The 16,924-nt window shown below is 35.6% G+C and overlaps 3 protein-coding genes across 11 annotated transcripts; 2 read left to right on the top strand and 1 right to left on the bottom strand.

The window, feature by feature from the left end:
- The first annotated feature begins 3,769 nt into the window (after positions 1 to 3,769).
- Positions 3,770 to 8,521, top strand: LOC111211995 (uncharacterized protein At4g02000). 5 transcript variants are annotated; one of them, XM_022713363.2, is made up of 5 exons: positions 3,775 to 5,981; positions 6,270 to 6,429; positions 7,103 to 7,162; positions 7,395 to 7,676; positions 8,046 to 8,521. In XM_022713363.2, exons 3-5 carry the CDS (start codon positions 7,129 to 7,131, stop codon positions 8,474 to 8,476), a joined length of 747 nt encoding a protein of 248 aa, XP_022569084.1. In that variant the 5' UTR covers positions 3,775 to 5,981; positions 6,270 to 6,429; positions 7,103 to 7,128; the 3' UTR covers positions 8,477 to 8,521. The 5 variants fall into 5 exon arrangements, 3 of the variants coding, with proteins under 3 accessions (XP_048603075.1, XP_022569084.1, XP_022569083.1); XM_022713362.2 differs by having other exon boundaries at positions 3,777 to 5,981; positions 7,106 to 7,162; XR_002662804.2 differs by having other exon boundaries at positions 3,781 to 5,981; positions 7,106 to 7,162; positions 7,395 to 7,672.
- Positions 8,522 to 9,973: 1,452 nt separating this feature from the next.
- Positions 9,974 to 13,688, bottom strand: LOC111212000 (zinc finger CCCH domain-containing protein 65-like). Of its 5 annotated transcripts, XM_048747116.1 has the most exons (10): positions 13,388 to 13,688; positions 12,528 to 13,273; positions 12,373 to 12,438; positions 12,147 to 12,278; positions 12,004 to 12,054; positions 11,713 to 11,862; positions 10,908 to 11,641; positions 10,759 to 10,818; positions 10,342 to 10,514; positions 9,974 to 10,259 (listed from the first exon to the last, which is right to left on the bottom strand). In XM_048747116.1, the coding sequence occupies exons 1-7, from the start codon at positions 13,638 to 13,640 to the stop codon at positions 10,973 to 10,975; spliced, it is 2,067 nt and encodes a 688-aa protein (XP_048603073.1). In that variant the 5' UTR covers positions 13,641 to 13,688; the 3' UTR covers positions 9,974 to 10,259; positions 10,342 to 10,514; positions 10,759 to 10,818; positions 10,908 to 10,972. The 5 variants fall into 5 exon arrangements, with proteins under 5 accessions (XP_048603073.1, XP_022569091.1, XP_048603072.1 ...); XM_022713370.2 differs by having other exon boundaries at positions 9,974 to 10,514; XM_048747115.1 differs by having other exon boundaries at positions 9,974 to 10,511.
- A 64-nt stretch (positions 13,689 to 13,752) lies between these two features.
- On the top strand, positions 13,753 to 15,542 carry LOC111212001 (30S ribosomal protein S16-2, chloroplastic/mitochondrial-like). Its single transcript, XM_013817806.3, has 3 exons — positions 13,753 to 13,995; positions 14,085 to 14,130; positions 15,048 to 15,542. The coding sequence occupies exons 1-3, from the start codon at positions 13,863 to 13,865 to the stop codon at positions 15,277 to 15,279; spliced, it is 411 nt and encodes a 136-aa protein (XP_013673260.1). The 5' UTR covers positions 13,753 to 13,862; the 3' UTR covers positions 15,280 to 15,542.
- Positions 15,543 to 16,924: the final 1,382 nt, after the last annotated feature.

Genomic DNA, 16,924 nt, shown 5'->3' with positions numbered 1-16,924 from the left:
ATGAAGTCCAAACTTTCATAATGGTTAATCCCCACTGTCGAAGAAACTAAGCAGTGGAATTGATTGAAAATTGTCTTGAATTGAGAACTTTGTTGGATCTAAAAAGGTATCCAATGCGAAGACAAATTAACACGATCAGATCCCGTTGATCCAACTATCACCAAAAGAAAACTTTTGGTTTGGATTAGTTTGTGAAACCGATATGATCAAAACTGATTATGAAATATATGGGGGCTTATTATAAAACAATATATGTGGGGGTTAAAACAATTATAAAACTAAAAAAAAAAATTATTTCTTTTTAATTAATTCAAGAAACGATGATTTTTATATCAATGATTTAAATTTTATGGACGAATGTAAATGTTTCATTTTGATATGTCCAAACACGGTTCTAAATACAACATTTGATATAAATTTTAAATTTTTTGAATGAATATAAATGTTTCATATGTTCAAAATCGGTTTTAAATATGACGTTTATCATTTTTTTTATTTTGAGAAAAGGGCTTTGACGTTTATCAATTTTTGGTATACACTATCACCATAAAACCACAACGTAACGTTCTATATATGTATGTTTCTTCCTCCAAATATAAACTTACAGAAACAATCCTTCTTGATATTAGATTGGATATATTCTTGTTTTATTTATTTTTCATTCCCCCCAAAACGTTGTTTTCATATCTTTGCTTCGGGAAATAAAAAAGAAAGAGCTAAAAATCAAATGGTTGTGAAAACAGATATCAACAATTCACTTTAACTGTTAGGAGAATAGCACCGACGTAACATCTTGTGCATATCTCCCTAATATATAAACTCAATATATTACTAGAATTGGTAAATCATTTGATATTCCCTTGTCCAATTAAGAATTCAAATGCAAATATATCATAGGTCCACAAATAAAGTGATCAAATGTTGACCATAACTAAAAGAGTGCGTATTACTGATCAAGTGATTATGTTATCTAATAGAAAGAAACATTAATTTGTTCTTCCAAAAAATACATATAAGAAAAGGTTGCATATTGTTAAAACGCAATAAAACAAAACAAAATTCTTGATTGGCCAAAACTTTCATAATAACCAAAAGATAATAATTTTGTTTTTAAAAAACAACATTTATTTTCAATGCACCGACAAGAAATCCTGAGATTCATTCACACAACTAAAAATAAAAAAACAGATGAATAATAAAAGTATAACGAGACGTAGTGGCGAGAAATGCAGATCGTAGATTTGGTTTCTTGCGTGGGGACATACCATCGATACCGTCCCAGTTCGAGCTTGGATTATGTCGTTTGATAGTAAGAAGTGATCGTAGACAGCGACGTTGAGTCCTTGTTTCTTAACTGTTCAAACAAATTAATATATTCTTTCAATCATATAAAAGAGTTCAACGTAATTAGGTGGAATTTTTTTTTTTAGCCGAACCAAAAATAAAAAGTGAAACTCTCACGCTTAACAAAATTAAAGTAAAAAAAATTAATTTATACTAGATTTTGATCTGCACTTAAAAAACACAGATTTGTTTTAAAAATTAAATAATTGTTTTAAACGAATTTCTATAAAATACTGTATAAGTCTGAGCATATTTATCCAGAATATCGAATCAAACTGTACCAAATAAAAAAAACAAAACAAAAATTAGACTGAATTTCATAAATAATCGAACAAATAATATATGCATGTAACTGGAAGACTGAAACCGAACTAAGAATCAAATGGGTTTCTGAATTTTAAAATACAAATTATATACTTACAAATATTAATTATATTTAATTCATAAATGACCAAATACCCTAACAATACTATTTATAAATCAAATTACCCGGAAAAACAAATTATCCGAATATTTTTTATTCAAAATGTTTAAATTATCTTTTTTTTTTTATCCGAGCAATCCAAATTACTTGATATCTAAACTGAAAACCTTCAAATTATGTGATTTTTTTTAATTTATAAAAATCACCCAAAAAATCAGAATCAAACCGGAATTGAATCGGACCATATCTTTTTGCAAATTAGCCGTTTCCAACTTTGCTATTAAACCTAGCCAAAGACCTAAATTACTCAACTGAAACCAAACCCAACTTTGTAAATACCTGAACAGTTTCTAAATTTTATAATCAAAACACCTAAAACCAAAATACCCAACTAAAACCAAATAATGAGGGCTAATAGTACATCTACATTTAAATAGTGCGAAATATATTCTATTTTTACAAATTATTTAAATCATTTTAGTGGAGTACATATGTGGTTTATAAACGAATTTAAATATAAGCATTATTTTATATTTGATCGAAACACGTGACTGAACACTAAATCCGGTGACCGTATATAATCCAAACTAATTTATGTTCTTCTATCAGAGGTTTTACCAATTGATATGTTTTTACAAAATTTGGATATAATGAAAATCTATTAACTAAAAATACGATAAAATCCAAAAAATCTATTACTAACCTGTGAACCGGCACCGGTTGATTCGACAAAAAAACAAAAAAAAAATAATATTTGAATTGTCGTATCAAATAAATAATTGTATTTATGCTCTGTATTTTAATTTATAGGTTTTGTAACGATCAATACTATTATAGTTTTAACGTAGATTATTTATTTCTTTGGCTTAAAAGCATACAATGGGCTCATTTTATCTATTAATTAAATTAAATTTGTAATTAAATACTATTCAGATTTATGTTCATATGAGTAATTTATTTTTTTCTTAATGTTACAATCAATATATATATCTATACTAATAAAGTTGAAGAGAAAGTCTCCACAATGCGCCACATTATTCTTCATATCCCTATTTTGCGACACATGTCGAGCAAAGAAGCAACTTCTTCTTTTTGCTTTGTTTCCAACTCGCGAATCTTCTTCTCCTTTTCTCTTTAGTGTTTCTAACTAGCCGATTAGCTTGAATTTATGATAATTTATTGGGCCTTTATGTTTATTTATTAGTCCATACTTTATGTTTATATTCATTATCAATTTTTTTAAAAAATCCTCTCATTCTATCTCACATAAACCAAAACAGAACCTACATATATAAAAATTAAACCTACATATATAAAAATTACACTACATGAAACATAAAAGTGTGTGATTTCTTGGTATAACTGACACGGGCACCGTCAGCAAAAACAAACAAATATATCTCCAAACGAACATCTATTATACTAAGAAAAAACTCATTGCGAGAATCATGAAACTACAAAAATAACTAATATTATCCAGATCTAGAGGAAACAAATAGGCCTCCAACTTACTCTTACCATCTAAGACTACAACCAAAATGCGACTGCAAAACTTGACGTTGATCTTATCATCACAGATCTATAGGAAATAAATAGGCCTTCAACTACAAAAGAAGAAAATGATATATGCACTATATGCTTCGAAAATTACAAATATGGAAACAAACTTTGCTCTCTTACTTGCACTCATAATTTTCATTTTACATGCATTAATCAATGGCTTCGTAGAAACAAAATATGTAGAAAACGTAATCTATGATTTCACCCTCAATATAATTAATAACATGGAATATCATGTTTTAATTTACAACTTTATTTGTGTAGTATTTTCTACTTTGGTTTTTCATTTCCATACAAAATAATTAATAATTTATCTTCATTAATAAATATTTTCCATTCACACCACTGTTTTATTATATAAAATATAACATCAATAAAGACAAACAATACATGACACACAAAAACATTAAGATTACTTCCCAAAATTAAATTACAAATGATCACCAATTAAGCTACCACCTCAATCGCTGACTAAGTTAACTCCCGAGGGTTCCTGAAAAGGCGATTAGGGTCTACTGTTCGCTCTTTGCGATTTCAATCCGAATTCTTCGGTAAATCTTTTCTTTTACCACAAAAATTTACTACCACAACTTCACTTAAGCAAGATGGATCGAGATCTATGGAAAGCTATGCAAAACTTAAACATTGGATCAAATCTCCAACCACTCCGACTCTCGAGAGACACCCAAAGAAAAAGTGCAACTGCGAATCGTCTAAGTCTAGTGGTTAGAGGATTAAACCCCGCGCATCAAAACCTTACCGGAATGCGTAACACACTTCCGTAAGCTTGGAGACTCCACAATCGAGTTCGAGGTCAGATAAATGATGACGGTACGATTCAGTTCTTTTTCACAGAGGAACACAATCTCTTATATGTTATAGATAGGGGTCCTTGGTCCTTTAAAGACTAGATGGTTGTCATGGATCCTTGGTTTAGAAGAAGAAGCCCAAGCTTCCTTACTACAATATCCTTCTGGGTTCAAATCTATAACATACCGAATGAATACAGAAACCAGGGGGTGGTAAAAGAAATAGGAAGAGAATTAGGACAGCTAGAAGGTCTCAGAATAGTGGAGCCCACAAGAGACAATCTATCAGAGGTTTGGGTTAGAATAAGATTTGACGCTTACCAGCCGCTTACCTTCTCGCGATACATCCAGTTTGAAGAAGGAAGAGACCCAGTACTACTCCGCTTCGAATATGAAAAGCTAAAAAAGTTCTGCATAAGATGCGGGAGACTAACACATGAAGAGAGGGAATGTGGACATGCTCTTCCTCAGCCTCAACAACTCATCGAACAGAATGAAGAGGAGCAAATAATCCAACCAGTGAATCTACAAGTACAAGATCAAGAGGAAGCTCTGGGTGAAAATGAACAAATCTTGCCTGAACAGGAAGACGATGAAGCGCCAATAGAGCAAGTTAATCACGATGAGGAGGAAAACATTGATCAAGTCCACATTGCCGAGTATATGCAGGACGTTACTCAGCCGCTTCTCAACCATGGAACCCCTGTTTCTATCCCTGGTATCACTGGACCCACCACAACGTTTGAGATAGGTTCTTCCTCTGGTGCAGATAGAGGATCAAAAAGAAAGCTTGAAGACATCACCTCTGAAGACTCTTACCCATTCACAAGACAAAGACAAAGACTTGAAGAGACTAATGATGAGGAAGGCTTGGTGGTAGCCATAATACCACCACAGGATCCATGAGAGTAATGCACTGGAATTGTCAAGGGTTAAAGAGGAACCCCTTGAAAATTCCCTACCTAAAAGACATCAGGGAAGTCTTCTAAACCTGATGTCTTGTTCCTCACCGAAACTAAAAACGGCATAAGTTACGTTAAAAACATCGGATCAGAGCTAGGCTATGCTCATAGCTATGTTTTACCTTCTGAAGGTCTAAGAGGAGGGTTAGCTATTTTTTGGGAATATCATATCAGTTTGAGTTTTATGAAGAAGCCTTCACTTCATCAAACTGATATATGCATATCGGAAGCAGGAAATCCTACCTTGTACATAACCTATATATATGGCAATCCATATCAAAGGCTGAGAAACCTGCACTGGAAGAAGTTGACTCGTATAAGGGAAGCTGGAATCGTCAACAACAAACCGAGAGTGGTCCTTGGTGATCTTAATGACATAAAAAGCAATGATGAGAAAGATGGTGGGCCGAGAAGAGATGAGTACACGTTCAATACATTCAGGAGAATGCTCAACACTTTAGGTCTCCATGACTTAAGAACAGTGGGAGGTCAGTACACATGGATGGGTCAAAGAAAACAATATACTATACAATCAAAGATAGATAGGGTGGTAGCTAATGCGGAGTGGCAAGATTTATTCCCAAAAGCATATGTCAAACTATTTGATTGGATAGGATCTGACCATAAGCCACTTCTTCTCAATACATGAGACAGAAAATGGAAAAGAACAAGACTCTTCATATATGATAACAGATGGAGATTCAACAAAGAAGTTCAAAAGGAGATTCAACTCACCTGGGAGGCAAAGTGTCAGCACTTACCTGGTAGCCGCTTCCATATTGCTCTCAAGAGATGCAGATCAAGTCTAGCCAGATGGAAGTCAAAATCCGCTACAAACTCAGCAAAGAAGATTGAAAAGCTGAAGAATCTCCTAAAATCTGCGTATAACTCTTATCCCTTAGATTTTGCATATATTAATACTATAAAAACTAAACTAGCTAAAGAATATAAACTTGAAGAGGATTTCTGGAGAACAAAAAGTAGAGCTTTTTGGTTAAGAGCAGGTGATAGAAACACAAGATTTTTCCATCTAAAAACTAAACAAAGAAGATCCTTTAATCGTATCACCACAATATGTGATGACACTGGAAAAATATTGACATCTGAGGAAGAAATCCAGAAAGTCTTTATAAATTACTTCACTGATCTTTACTCTCTCAATGGGGATAGGTCAACTCAAGAAATCATGAAGCATCTAAAGCCCAAGGTCACAGACGAAATTAACAAGGACCTCACCAGACCTGTCATAGAAAATGAACTCTTCCAAGCTATCTGACAGATGGACTAAATCCAGGCTTCTTCAAAGATCATTGGGAGACAATAAAAACAGGTGCTCTAAATTTTGCTAAAGCTTTTTTTGAACATGAAATCTTAGACGATGAAATGAAACAAACCCATATATGTCTCATACCAAAAACAGAGTCCCCTACAACCCCAAAAAACTTTAGACCAATCAGCTTATGCAATGTTGCATATAAGTTGATCTCTAAAGTCCTAGCAGATCGTCTAAAACCCTGGCTGCACCTAATAATTTCAGAAAACCAAACTGCTTTCATCCCTAATAGACTTATCACGGATAATATCCTAATTGCCCATGAACTCCTCCACTCTTTGAACACAAAAAAAGCTCAAACAACCTTTTATGTTTTTAAAACTAGATATAAGTAAAGCTTTTGACAAGGTCAAATGGAACTACATAAATGAAGTAATGGAAAGACTAGGATTTAATGAGAAATGGCGTAGATGGGTAATGAAATGTATAAGCTCTGCCTCATATTCAATTCTCTTAAATGGCAACCCTGTTGGAAAAATAATACCAAACAGAGGAATAAGGGAGGGCGACCCCATTTTCCCTTACCTTTACTTATTATGTACTGAAGGGCTTTCTTCTATTATTCAAAATAGTATTCAAAGAGGAAAAATTCATGGCTTTAAAGCAAGTAGAACGGGTCCTGCAATCTCTCATTTACTTTTCGCTGATGATTCCCTCTTGTTTTGTAAAGCAGAAGAAGGAGAATGCAGGGAACTAATGCAAATCTTGCAAATCTATGAAAATGCTTCAGGTCAGGCTGTTAACTTCAGTAAATCAGCTATTATGTTTGGTAAAGGCCTAGATAGGGATGATAGAAGAAATCTAAGTGAATGTACAGGAATTAATAAGACAGTCTGGTTTTGGTAGATATCTAGGTCTCCCTGAATTCATAGGCATAAATAAGTTTAACGCTTTCGATTTCATTAATCAGAAGCTAGAGAAAAAGATAAGCAGTTGGTACACTAAATTTTTATCCCCTGCAGGAAAAGAAGTTCTTCTGAAAGCCGTTGCAACAGCCATTCCAGCATATAATATGTCTTGTTTCCTCTTGCCCAAAAGAGTACTAAATCAAATGACAAAAGCCATGAGAAAATTCTGGTGGTCAAGCGCCAAAGACAAACAGGGGATACCTTGGAAAGTAGCTCATAACTCAATCTCAACTGCAGAGAACTTGCACAAAAGAAAGATGGTGGCAGATAGCACATGTCAGCTATGCGGTGAACATCAGGAGACAACGAACCATCTAATCTTCCAATGCAGAGTCAGTAAGGAAATATGGAGCATGACACCATCCATCCAAATACCAAGTGATAACTTATTAAGTAACTCATTGATAGAAAACGTAAGCATGTTGCTTACCCTCAATAACAACTAACGAAAGGAAGCAAGTATTTTTCCTTTCATAGGTTGGAGGATTTGGAAAATGAGAAACAATCTAATCTTTAATGCGAAAAGAAAACTCATCCCTGATGTTATAAATCAAGCCCTAGTAGACTATAATGTTTGGAAAAATACATCAGAGGAGAATGAGTTACAAAATGTGCCACCTGAAAGTTCTAATACTTTGGCATTGGAAAAATATGATAGTATTGATGATATAATTACACAGACTAATACTTTGTCCTGTTTTGTAGATGGTTCATGGACGTCACCAACGAACAATGCTGGCATTGGTTGGACTCTATTTAACACTGACGGAAGAATTATATTAGAAGGAAAAGCTGCAATAGAGCCAGTCAACTCCCCACTAGATGCAGAAGCTGAAGCATTGAGAATGGCTGTAGTTCAAATGAGGAAGCTAGGATATCACATAGTCACCTTTTATGGAGATTCCTCTGAAATCTATGACACTTTGTCTAATTCTCATCAAGCTTCACCCAGCAGCATCAAAGGAAATCACTGCCCAACTTACATGAAAGATATTGTCAATCTGGCAAAAGAGAGTAATTACTGCTTTGGCTTTCAAAAAGTCAAAAGAACTTGTAATGGTGTAGCAGACAAATTAGCTAAAGAGGGTAGGATTACAAACTCAGGTTATGTTGTAAGATGGAAAAACAATGTGTAATATTTTGTATTGTATAATAAAAAGTATGCCATCAAAAAAAAAAAATTACAAATGTCGGACTATTTTATACAATTCACGTGTTTTTTACTATCTACCTACACTACTTAAACCATAAAATCATTAACACCACCATGGATCCAGATATTGCTTAACCATCTAACATATAATTAAAACTTTAAAAAGACCACCCACCAACCAAAATATGCTACATAAAAAAAATTCAAATTACAACAAAGGACAGCTACTCCGTGCACTAACCACTAGTATATATATATATAACTGACATATCGCAGAACAACTTTTGCATATGGCAAATATAGTAATAAATATAGATAGGTCTGGTAATCTTTTTAGTAGATTTATTAAAAGTCTTTTATTTTTAATAGTATTGATAAGACTAACAGAATGGTTGAATGTATAGATTAGTGTCAAAATCTAACTAATATTCTTAACTATTAGTCTACTACTACTATATTATTATAGGCTTCTAGCCTCCCTTAAGACTTATTCTTGGGTTCACCCTTATGGTGAATCTCTAGGTTCACCAACCAATAAGATTATGTTATTTCATATTCGATATCTTTTAAAAAAGGAACCAAAATATCGTCAAATTATATTATGTTTTTAAAATTAAAAGGTAAAAATAAAAAAATAAAAAAAGTATTAATTACAAAAAAAAAATTTGAACATCGTCAGCAAAATATTAAACTCTAAATCCTAATCCCTAAACCCTAAATCCTAAACCCTGAACCCTTGGGTAAATCCTAAACTTTAGGATAAATCTTAAACTCTAAATCAAAATCACTAAACACTAAAACACTCAAGGATTTAGGGTTAAGGATTTAGGGTTTAGGGTTTTAGTGTTTTTTATTTAGAGTTTAGAATTTATCCAAGGGTTTACGGTTTATCCAAGGGTTTAGGGTTTATCCAAGGGTTTAGGGTATATCCAAGGTTTTAGGGTTTAGGATTTAGGAATTTGGTTTAGGGATTAGGATTTAGCATTTAATGTTTTGCTGACGACATTTAAAATATATTTTTTTAATTCTTTTTCTGTAACTTCTATCTTTTTTGATTTTAAAAACATTATATAACTAGACAATATTTGTTTTTTTTTAAATATATCGAATTTGAAATAATAAAATCTTATTGGTGGGTAAAATTAGTGGTTCACAAGAATAACTCTATACTCTATATATAATATTAAAATTATACATATAGTTACTTCCGAATTATCGTATGATGGTCCGGAAAATTCTTGTTGAGACTCGTGACAGTTAATTACTCCTATAACCGATATAAATAAATATTCCACTCTGAACTGGATCTGACCAAGTCCAGGTAGTAGTAGTACTGTACTAAACTAACGCCATCTTTTATTTATTATTCAGATTTTCAAAATAACCTAAGAAACAACAAATGTGTTAAATAGTCCAAAAGATGCAGTTAACCTAAATTACTAGAAAATTAAATGGCACTTGATGCATTTGAAGAGATATATAGAGATTCAAAGGCGAGTATAATAATCTAAAAAGAAGTTGCAATTAACATACAATATTACCAGAAAGTGAAATAGTAGATGATGCATTTAAAGAGAGATATAGAGAGACACTAATGGGGACAATCAAAATTTTATTTTCACAAATAAAGGAACTAGAGAAGGTAACAACACTAAGAAGGGCACCATGTGCTTAGACAGAATCTATAACCCTTTATAGAAGGGTTTGTTTTGTACCAGTTGATGAAGCTTTTTTCTTTCTTTACTCTTTAGCTAAAGCTGCAACAACTACAAAAGGAAAAAACTTAAGTTACACCTTAGAGACGAAGAGATGATGCTTCTCTCATCATTTACCATGTGTTGACCAAACCTCATTCTCAAGGCACCAATACTTATGCAGAGCTTGAATCCGATTCACTTTCACTGTTATGAGTCTTTTGACAAAACCAGTTTCGGCAGATACAAACTGGTTTTTGGTTGACGTGTCTATTGAGAAGATTGGATTTTACTGCAGTATCTTGGCTTAAAAATGATAGATTACTACTGTAAAGGAAAGAGCAAGTACCTTTTCTTAACCAACCAACAAGAAAAATAAAAAGGAACAAGGACAATGACTAGTTTAGGTGAAAACAGGTCAAGCACATGCTTATGTAGTGACCACTCTCTTCTTAAACAAAGTACTATATCAACTTAAGTGTTTACAAGGAAAAAAGGGTAAAATTAACAAGGAAATAAGATGGAAGAGTGTAAGCTTTTAATTAGCAAATATAAAGAAATCTGTAGGAACCTGTTTCTAAACATGAGGAGACGTTTCAAAGACGATGCATTGCAGGATTCAGCTTCAGACCTAGAGAGAATGTGAAGTCTAAAGGCGGTTAGCAAGAAACATAAAGATCTATATAATTTTGGTATTAAGCTGGAACGAAAGCACAATACCTGAATGCACTAAACACTGAGTTTAGTTTTTCTTTCTTTCATCTCAAAGAGAAACCATATACAGATCAGTTTTTGCCATGGTTAAAGCTTGACAAGAAGTCGAGGATCTTGGACGATATGTTCCCTGAGTTTCTGGTTACAGTGTTAACTGTGACGTCCCCCTTGTTTACAGCTTCTTCGGGGCCATTTGTGCGTCTCTCAACTTTAGTAGATTCGAATTCTGCAGCGAGTTTCATGGCAGAGTGTAGAGAACTTTGAATGTGTAAGTTAGGCGTTGTCTTGAGATTTCTACTACTTGCTGGTTCTTCCGATGCAGATGGTAAGAAACTGATTCCTTTGGGAGCCACCAGAGGAACAGAGCTTATCTGTTGTGGCTGCTTGGACTCGAGAGACGGTTTGACCTCCTTCTCTTGTGTGGTTTTGTCTAAAGAGAGAAAACTCATACCCTTAGGAGCAACGGATGGTTTTCTCAAAGGAGGAATCTGTGGAGGTGTTGCATGTTCATTGATCTTCGAAGATGATGCATCAGATGAGTTCTTTTGGTTGGGTTGACTAGAGGGCTTCAAAAACGCAGCTGAGCTTGAAACTCTTGCTTGAATAGCGGGCAATTTGGCTATGGCCTGTCTCACGGTTTGTTTGTTTGATTTCTGAGGCGAGAAAGATGCTGCAGCGATGTTACTTGATGAGGTTGTTAGATTTGCACTCGGTGTATCTGAAGCAGCTTGTGGAGTACCCTGTTAATTGAAATTTGGTATATTAGGATCTAAAAGATCAAATATATAATAAGACTCGGAAGAAGACTCACTAGAAGTACCTTGTGAGAAAACAAACACTTATCACCCCTGTGACAGAAACCTTTGGTCACGATATTGTGGCAAGGGTATTTGGACAGATCATGGTCGAACGGACAATCGTCTCCTTTCATACATGACTGAGTTGCAAAGTAGCAGCACGGCTGAAACAGCAAGAAGTCATTAAGTATATAATGAGTGGAGACCACAGAGAAAAAAAATATAAGATTCAGATTTTGTCTAAATAATTGCTGCTATATAAAGTTCAGAAGAGTAGTATATGTTTGTGAAACAGTAAATCATACCGAAGATTTGGTCTCCGGAATTATATCGTGTGAAAATTTGCAGTCTTTTCCCTGCAAAACATGGAAAGAAGTTTCCGTCAGCGACAAGAAAACAAAACCAAAGTTCCATAGAATCTTGTAGAATCCAGCGCCATAGTGCATACCTCATGGCACCGTCCCTTGAGATGGTGTCGACAATATTTTATAGGTTTTGGTTTCGGAGCTACTGGCTTCAGTTTCAACTTCTTCACGCCAAGTGCTATACGCTCTTGAGCTCTTTTCTTCCGAGCTTTTGCCTGTATGAAAATAGCTTATCAGTAAACAAACGTCCTATGCCACACACAAAAAAAAAGAAACTAATTGCAAGATATTCCCATGAAGATATGTTACCTTCTTTCTAGCTTTTGCTTCCTTAGAAGGCACAGATTTTTTCTTTAGGCAAGTTTGAGAAGCCATCTGCAGACAAAAATGTTAAAACACAAGTCAGCTTTTGTAAACGCCATACAGGAGATCAGAATATAATCAGCAACATGGCATTCCAATACCTGTTCTTGGTTTTTGGAAGTTAGATCATTCTCCTTAACTCCATTTTCACCATTCACTACCTCAACACAAGTACTCTTACTACTATTCCCTTCTCCTCTTTTATCCAATTCCTCTTGTGAGAGATGCGTCTCCTCGTGCCTTTCAGCTGGTAGATCATCTCGTACAAGCAAATTATAATCACCATCATCCCCAGATATCTCTCCTTCTTCGACTTCGTCATCATCTTCAACCATCTGAAGAATAGAATCTGTCAAAACCTGACTACTAGTAACAGGTCCCATCTGTTCACCATTGGTCTCCAAGACTCTAACTAATTTGGGAACTTCCTCTTCCTCACTCATACTTTTCTTCTCATCACCTTCTACAGAATCTACCTGAACCTCATCTGCAACACTAGGCTTCTCTGGAACACTTTGAACAAAATCAATCGCTTGTTTGGCCATACCATCATCATCACCGTAGTCATCCACATCCAACGCCTCACATAGATTCACACAACTCTCTGAAGCAAACTCTCCACTTCCATTAATAATCAGCTCAAACTCGTCGAAAAAATCCTTGTGTTGGCTACGAACAGATGCATCTTGCAAGTCAATTCCGTCGAAAACATCTCCAAGCATCAGATTATTTTCCAGCGAAACCGTTTCCACGTTCTCAGTTCTAAATTCACCAGAAACTCCATCGGATCTTGGCTCAAGGATCAACGGATTCACAGTCAGCACTTCACCAGGTTCGCAAGCGATTTCTATACTCAGAAACACACAAAAAGGATCATATTATTATACCACACAATCGAAATTATAAAAGCTCAAATCACAGAGAAGGAACTTGTAATTGCAATACGAGAAGAGATTCTCACCTGTTCTAGTGACGAGCTCCCGGAGAACATCCGGTGTGGCGAGAGATATTTGGCTATTACTTTCGAAACTCGAGCAGAGGTGATGAAGAACAGAGCGAAAACTTCGATTCGGCAGGTGCCGCCGTCGGTGAGGAAGAGGAGCGACGGTAGACTCCATCGTCTTCTCCGTACAGTAATCTCTAACGGTGCTGATCGTCTCGCCTTCGTCGGAGAAAGGCCGTCTTGTGGCGGCGAACCAAATCCTCTTGTGCATATGATGGGAACACCGTCTTGATTATGTAACGGCGCCGTGAAAACTTATTTAAAAAAAAAAAAAATAGACGGTTTTGACTTATTGACTCGTTAAAACGGACGTTATCGAACCGGCGTCGTTTTGAGGATCAGGAGAAAACCCTAAAACCTTATCGATCTCAGCCTCTCTCTATCTTTCTCTCTTTGATCGGGTTTTGTGAGTTTCGCCAAGGGGAAGAGAAAGATGGTTGTGAGGCTCCGATTATCGAGACTAGGATGCAAGAATCGACCGTTTTTTAGGGTAATGGCGACGGATAGCAGATCTCCGAGAGACGGGAAGCACATCGAGGTCTTGGGTTACTTCAATCCCTTGCCAGGTGATTTACATGAAGAAAGTCTATTCCTCGTTTCGATTGCTCTCTTCGTTTTGTTTTAACACTGTTTCATTCGTGTGTGTGCGCTTCAGGCCAGGACGGTGGTAAGAGAATGGGTCTCAAGTTCGATCGAATCAAGTATGTTCCTTTTATCTAGCTCCTGGAACGTATTTATATAAAGGAGGAAGCCCTCTTAGTTTATTAATATGTGTGAATGGAGCTGGAAGCATTAGGATAAACACTATTTGGACGCAGTCTTGAGTTCGTTATAGTTTTGTGAAAGAAGGCTCTTTTGAGGAGCAATTCGTTTTTACGAATTTTGTTTTCTACTTATCACTCTTCAGAGCTTCTGCATTTGAAATCTTTTGCTTGACTGCTAAATTAGTTCTAGAAGATATCAGTCAAGGTTTTATAGTCACATTTTTCGTTAATAGTTAACTGTCTTTCCATCTAATACAAAAAAAAAAAAAGAGATGAGTTTTGTCTTGAATGTTTTTTTTTTTTTAGATCAAAAGGTAAATTTACATGGTTAGTTCCCATGGTTTGTGTTGATCATTTTCATCCTTGTCATGCTAACTGTTAGTCGAACCAATACTGAGATTGAATCAGTTTCTAGTTTAAGAAACAGATTAAATTTTGTGGAAATGCTTTAACAAACTTTACTGTATATATATATATAACTAATGAAACTCCTCCAGTCTTGAGTCTTTTCTGAGGAACTTCTGCTTTGAGTTATGGGCCATTGCTTCAAAAACCTGTGAGATGAAGAATCTATTGATTTGTATAAACACTTAACATTCCTTCCTATACAAAATTGCATATATAATATGGTAATCATGAAGGCTATGCAGCTTTGGAATCTTGCTAATTGTCATGCCCTTTTGCATCATTTAAAGTTAAAAGTTTATGACGTCTGGATAGTAGCAGAACACATGCCAAGATTAGCTAGAACTTAGTCACGCAATCATAAATCTTGTTCTGGAGGTGTAAATTTAATTAAATACGAATGTATTTTTTCCTGATGAATGGACATTTTGTTTGTTTTTTCTGTACAGGTACTGGTTATCTGTTGGTGCTCAGGCATCAGACCCAGTTCAGCGTCTTCTTTTCAGATCCGGTTTACTTCCTCCTCCTCCAATGGTGGCTATGGGACGTAAAGGCGGGGAAAGAGACACTCGCCCTGTTGATCCAATGACAGGTCGCTTTGTGGATGCAGAGAAGAAAACACCGGTTATCATCGATAACCAGCCTAAGGAAGAAGACAATGCACAAGACAAGAGTCCATGATTCATTAGTCTAAAGGAAGAAGACGAGAGTCCGTGAACTATTGGCGTTAGCCTTTGTCTTTGTAGCTTCGAAGTTCAGTTTGGCACTTTTGTGTAATGCACATTTCTAGTTAATCTTGGTTTATTTTATTCCTTTGCATAATTCCCCATGTTTGGTGTGTAAAACGGCAAGGCGTGTTGAGGTCTTGAGGGAGATTCAGGTTATAAGTTTGACGTTTATGATGTGCTTATTAACACTACCTATATGAGCTATTCTTTAATCGATTTGTGTAGATTGATATGGTCTCTTGTGAATATGATGAGGGCGAAGATGAGGGATTGAGGATGAAGAAGTTGATGAGGTCCTACCCAAGGAACATAATCAGTTTCCTCCCACACGTGTTTGTGTTAAAACACACAGTTTCTGTCAAATAGTCCGACACCAATGAATCTTAGAAGAGTCAAACTATTCGAGATTTTTGGCTCGACCATGATGCATGATCACAAATGCGATAACCTATCTCATTTTATAACTAGAGGGATTAGCTCAAATAACTAGTCAAGCTCATTAATGAACGAATCAATGAATCATAGAAACTTGTGTGAAGATGAAGCAATAAGAAATAAGATGGTTGGTTAAGGTCTCAAGACAATAATGGAGATGCCAATACAAGAGACAAGCATGCATGGTTGGTTAAGGTTTCAGGACAATGGATATGCCACTACAAGGGACAAACATGCATGGTTGATTAAGGTCTCAAGACAATAGAGATGCCACTACAAGGGACAAGCATGCATGGTGGGTTAAGGTCTCAAGACAATGGATTATTAGTTTATCATATCTCATCTACCATTTGCCATACTTGTAATATCTATATATATGAGATGTTCCCATAAGCAAATTAATCAAGCAAATAAGATTCTCCTTCTTTACTCTATCTCTCTCTTTACTTTCTATATTAAACCTCTCTCTTTCTCTTTTGTTCTTCACTTTGTTCTTCAATTTCTAACATGGTATCAGAGCCTCCAAGCTCTTGAACACCAAACTGCTTCCGCAAATCTATTCTATTCACCTTACTCTTTTACTTGTTTGGTTTACTTTCTTCATTTCTAGAGAACATATCTTGGCTTCTCTTGTTTTCTCTCTTGTCTAGCCTCAGAAATTCAAATTTCTTTTTGGCGCATTTTTTTTAACCCGCTGGACAATAGCAAGCAAAGATGGAGCAGCACAAGCTAGTGAGGATTCCAATCATCCTGAAAGGTCCTAACTACATTACCTGGTCGAGATTGACCAGGACAGCTCTTGGAGGAAGAGGTCTATGGGAGCACATCACCACAAGTGAGGCCCCAAGATAAATCACCCAAGGAGAAGATGGCAAGGAGGTTGTAGTGGTAGATGAAGGCAAATGGGGTCAGGAGGATCTCATGGTGCTGTCTATCTTGCAAGGCTCACTTGATACTCCTATCATGGAGTCTTACTCACACTGTGAGACTGCAAAGAAGCTATGGGATACCTTACACAAGGGATATGGCAACACTTCAAACCTCACCGGAATTTTTGAGGTTAAGAGAGCAATCAACAACTTGCAGCAAGAGGAGATGGACTTCACCAAGCACCTTGGGAAGTACAGCCAGCTGTGGTCTGAACTTGAGATGTTGAGACCAAG

The sequence above is a fragment of the Brassica napus genome, chromosome C2, assembly GCF_020379485.1.
Source record: "Brassica napus cultivar Da-Ae chromosome C2, Da-Ae, whole genome shotgun sequence".
Classification (NCBI taxonomy): domain Eukaryota; kingdom Viridiplantae; phylum Streptophyta; class Magnoliopsida; order Brassicales; family Brassicaceae; genus Brassica; species Brassica napus.
This window is presented reverse-complemented; position numbering and strand designations above follow the sequence as displayed.

Coding starts and splice junctions, on each gene's coding strand:
- LOC111211995 (XM_048747118.1), top strand. CDS start 4,240: ATGGTTGTCATGGATCCTTGGTTTAGAAGAAGAAGCCCAAGCTTCCTT.
- LOC111212000 (XM_022713370.2), bottom strand. CDS start 13,640: ATGCACAAGAGGATTTGGTTCGCCGCCACAAGACGGCCTTTCTCCGAC. Junction 12,279..12,372: donor AAGCAAAAGCTAGAAAGAAG/GTAACATATCTT, acceptor ATTTTCATACAG/GCAAAAGCTCGGAAGAAAAG. Junction 12,055..12,146: donor TCAAGGGACGGTGCCATGAG/GTATGCACTATG, acceptor CATGTTTTGCAG/GGAAAAGACTGCAAATTTTC.
- LOC111212001 (XM_013817806.3), top strand. CDS start 13,863: ATGGTTGTGAGGCTCCGATTATCGAGACTAGGATGCAAGAATCGACCG. Junction 13,996..14,084: donor TTACTTCAATCCCTTGCCAG/GTGATTTACATG, acceptor TGTGCGCTTCAG/GCCAGGACGGTGGTAAGAGA. Junction 14,131..15,047: donor CTCAAGTTCGATCGAATCAA/GTATGTTCCTTT, acceptor TTTTCTGTACAG/GTACTGGTTATCTGTTGGTG.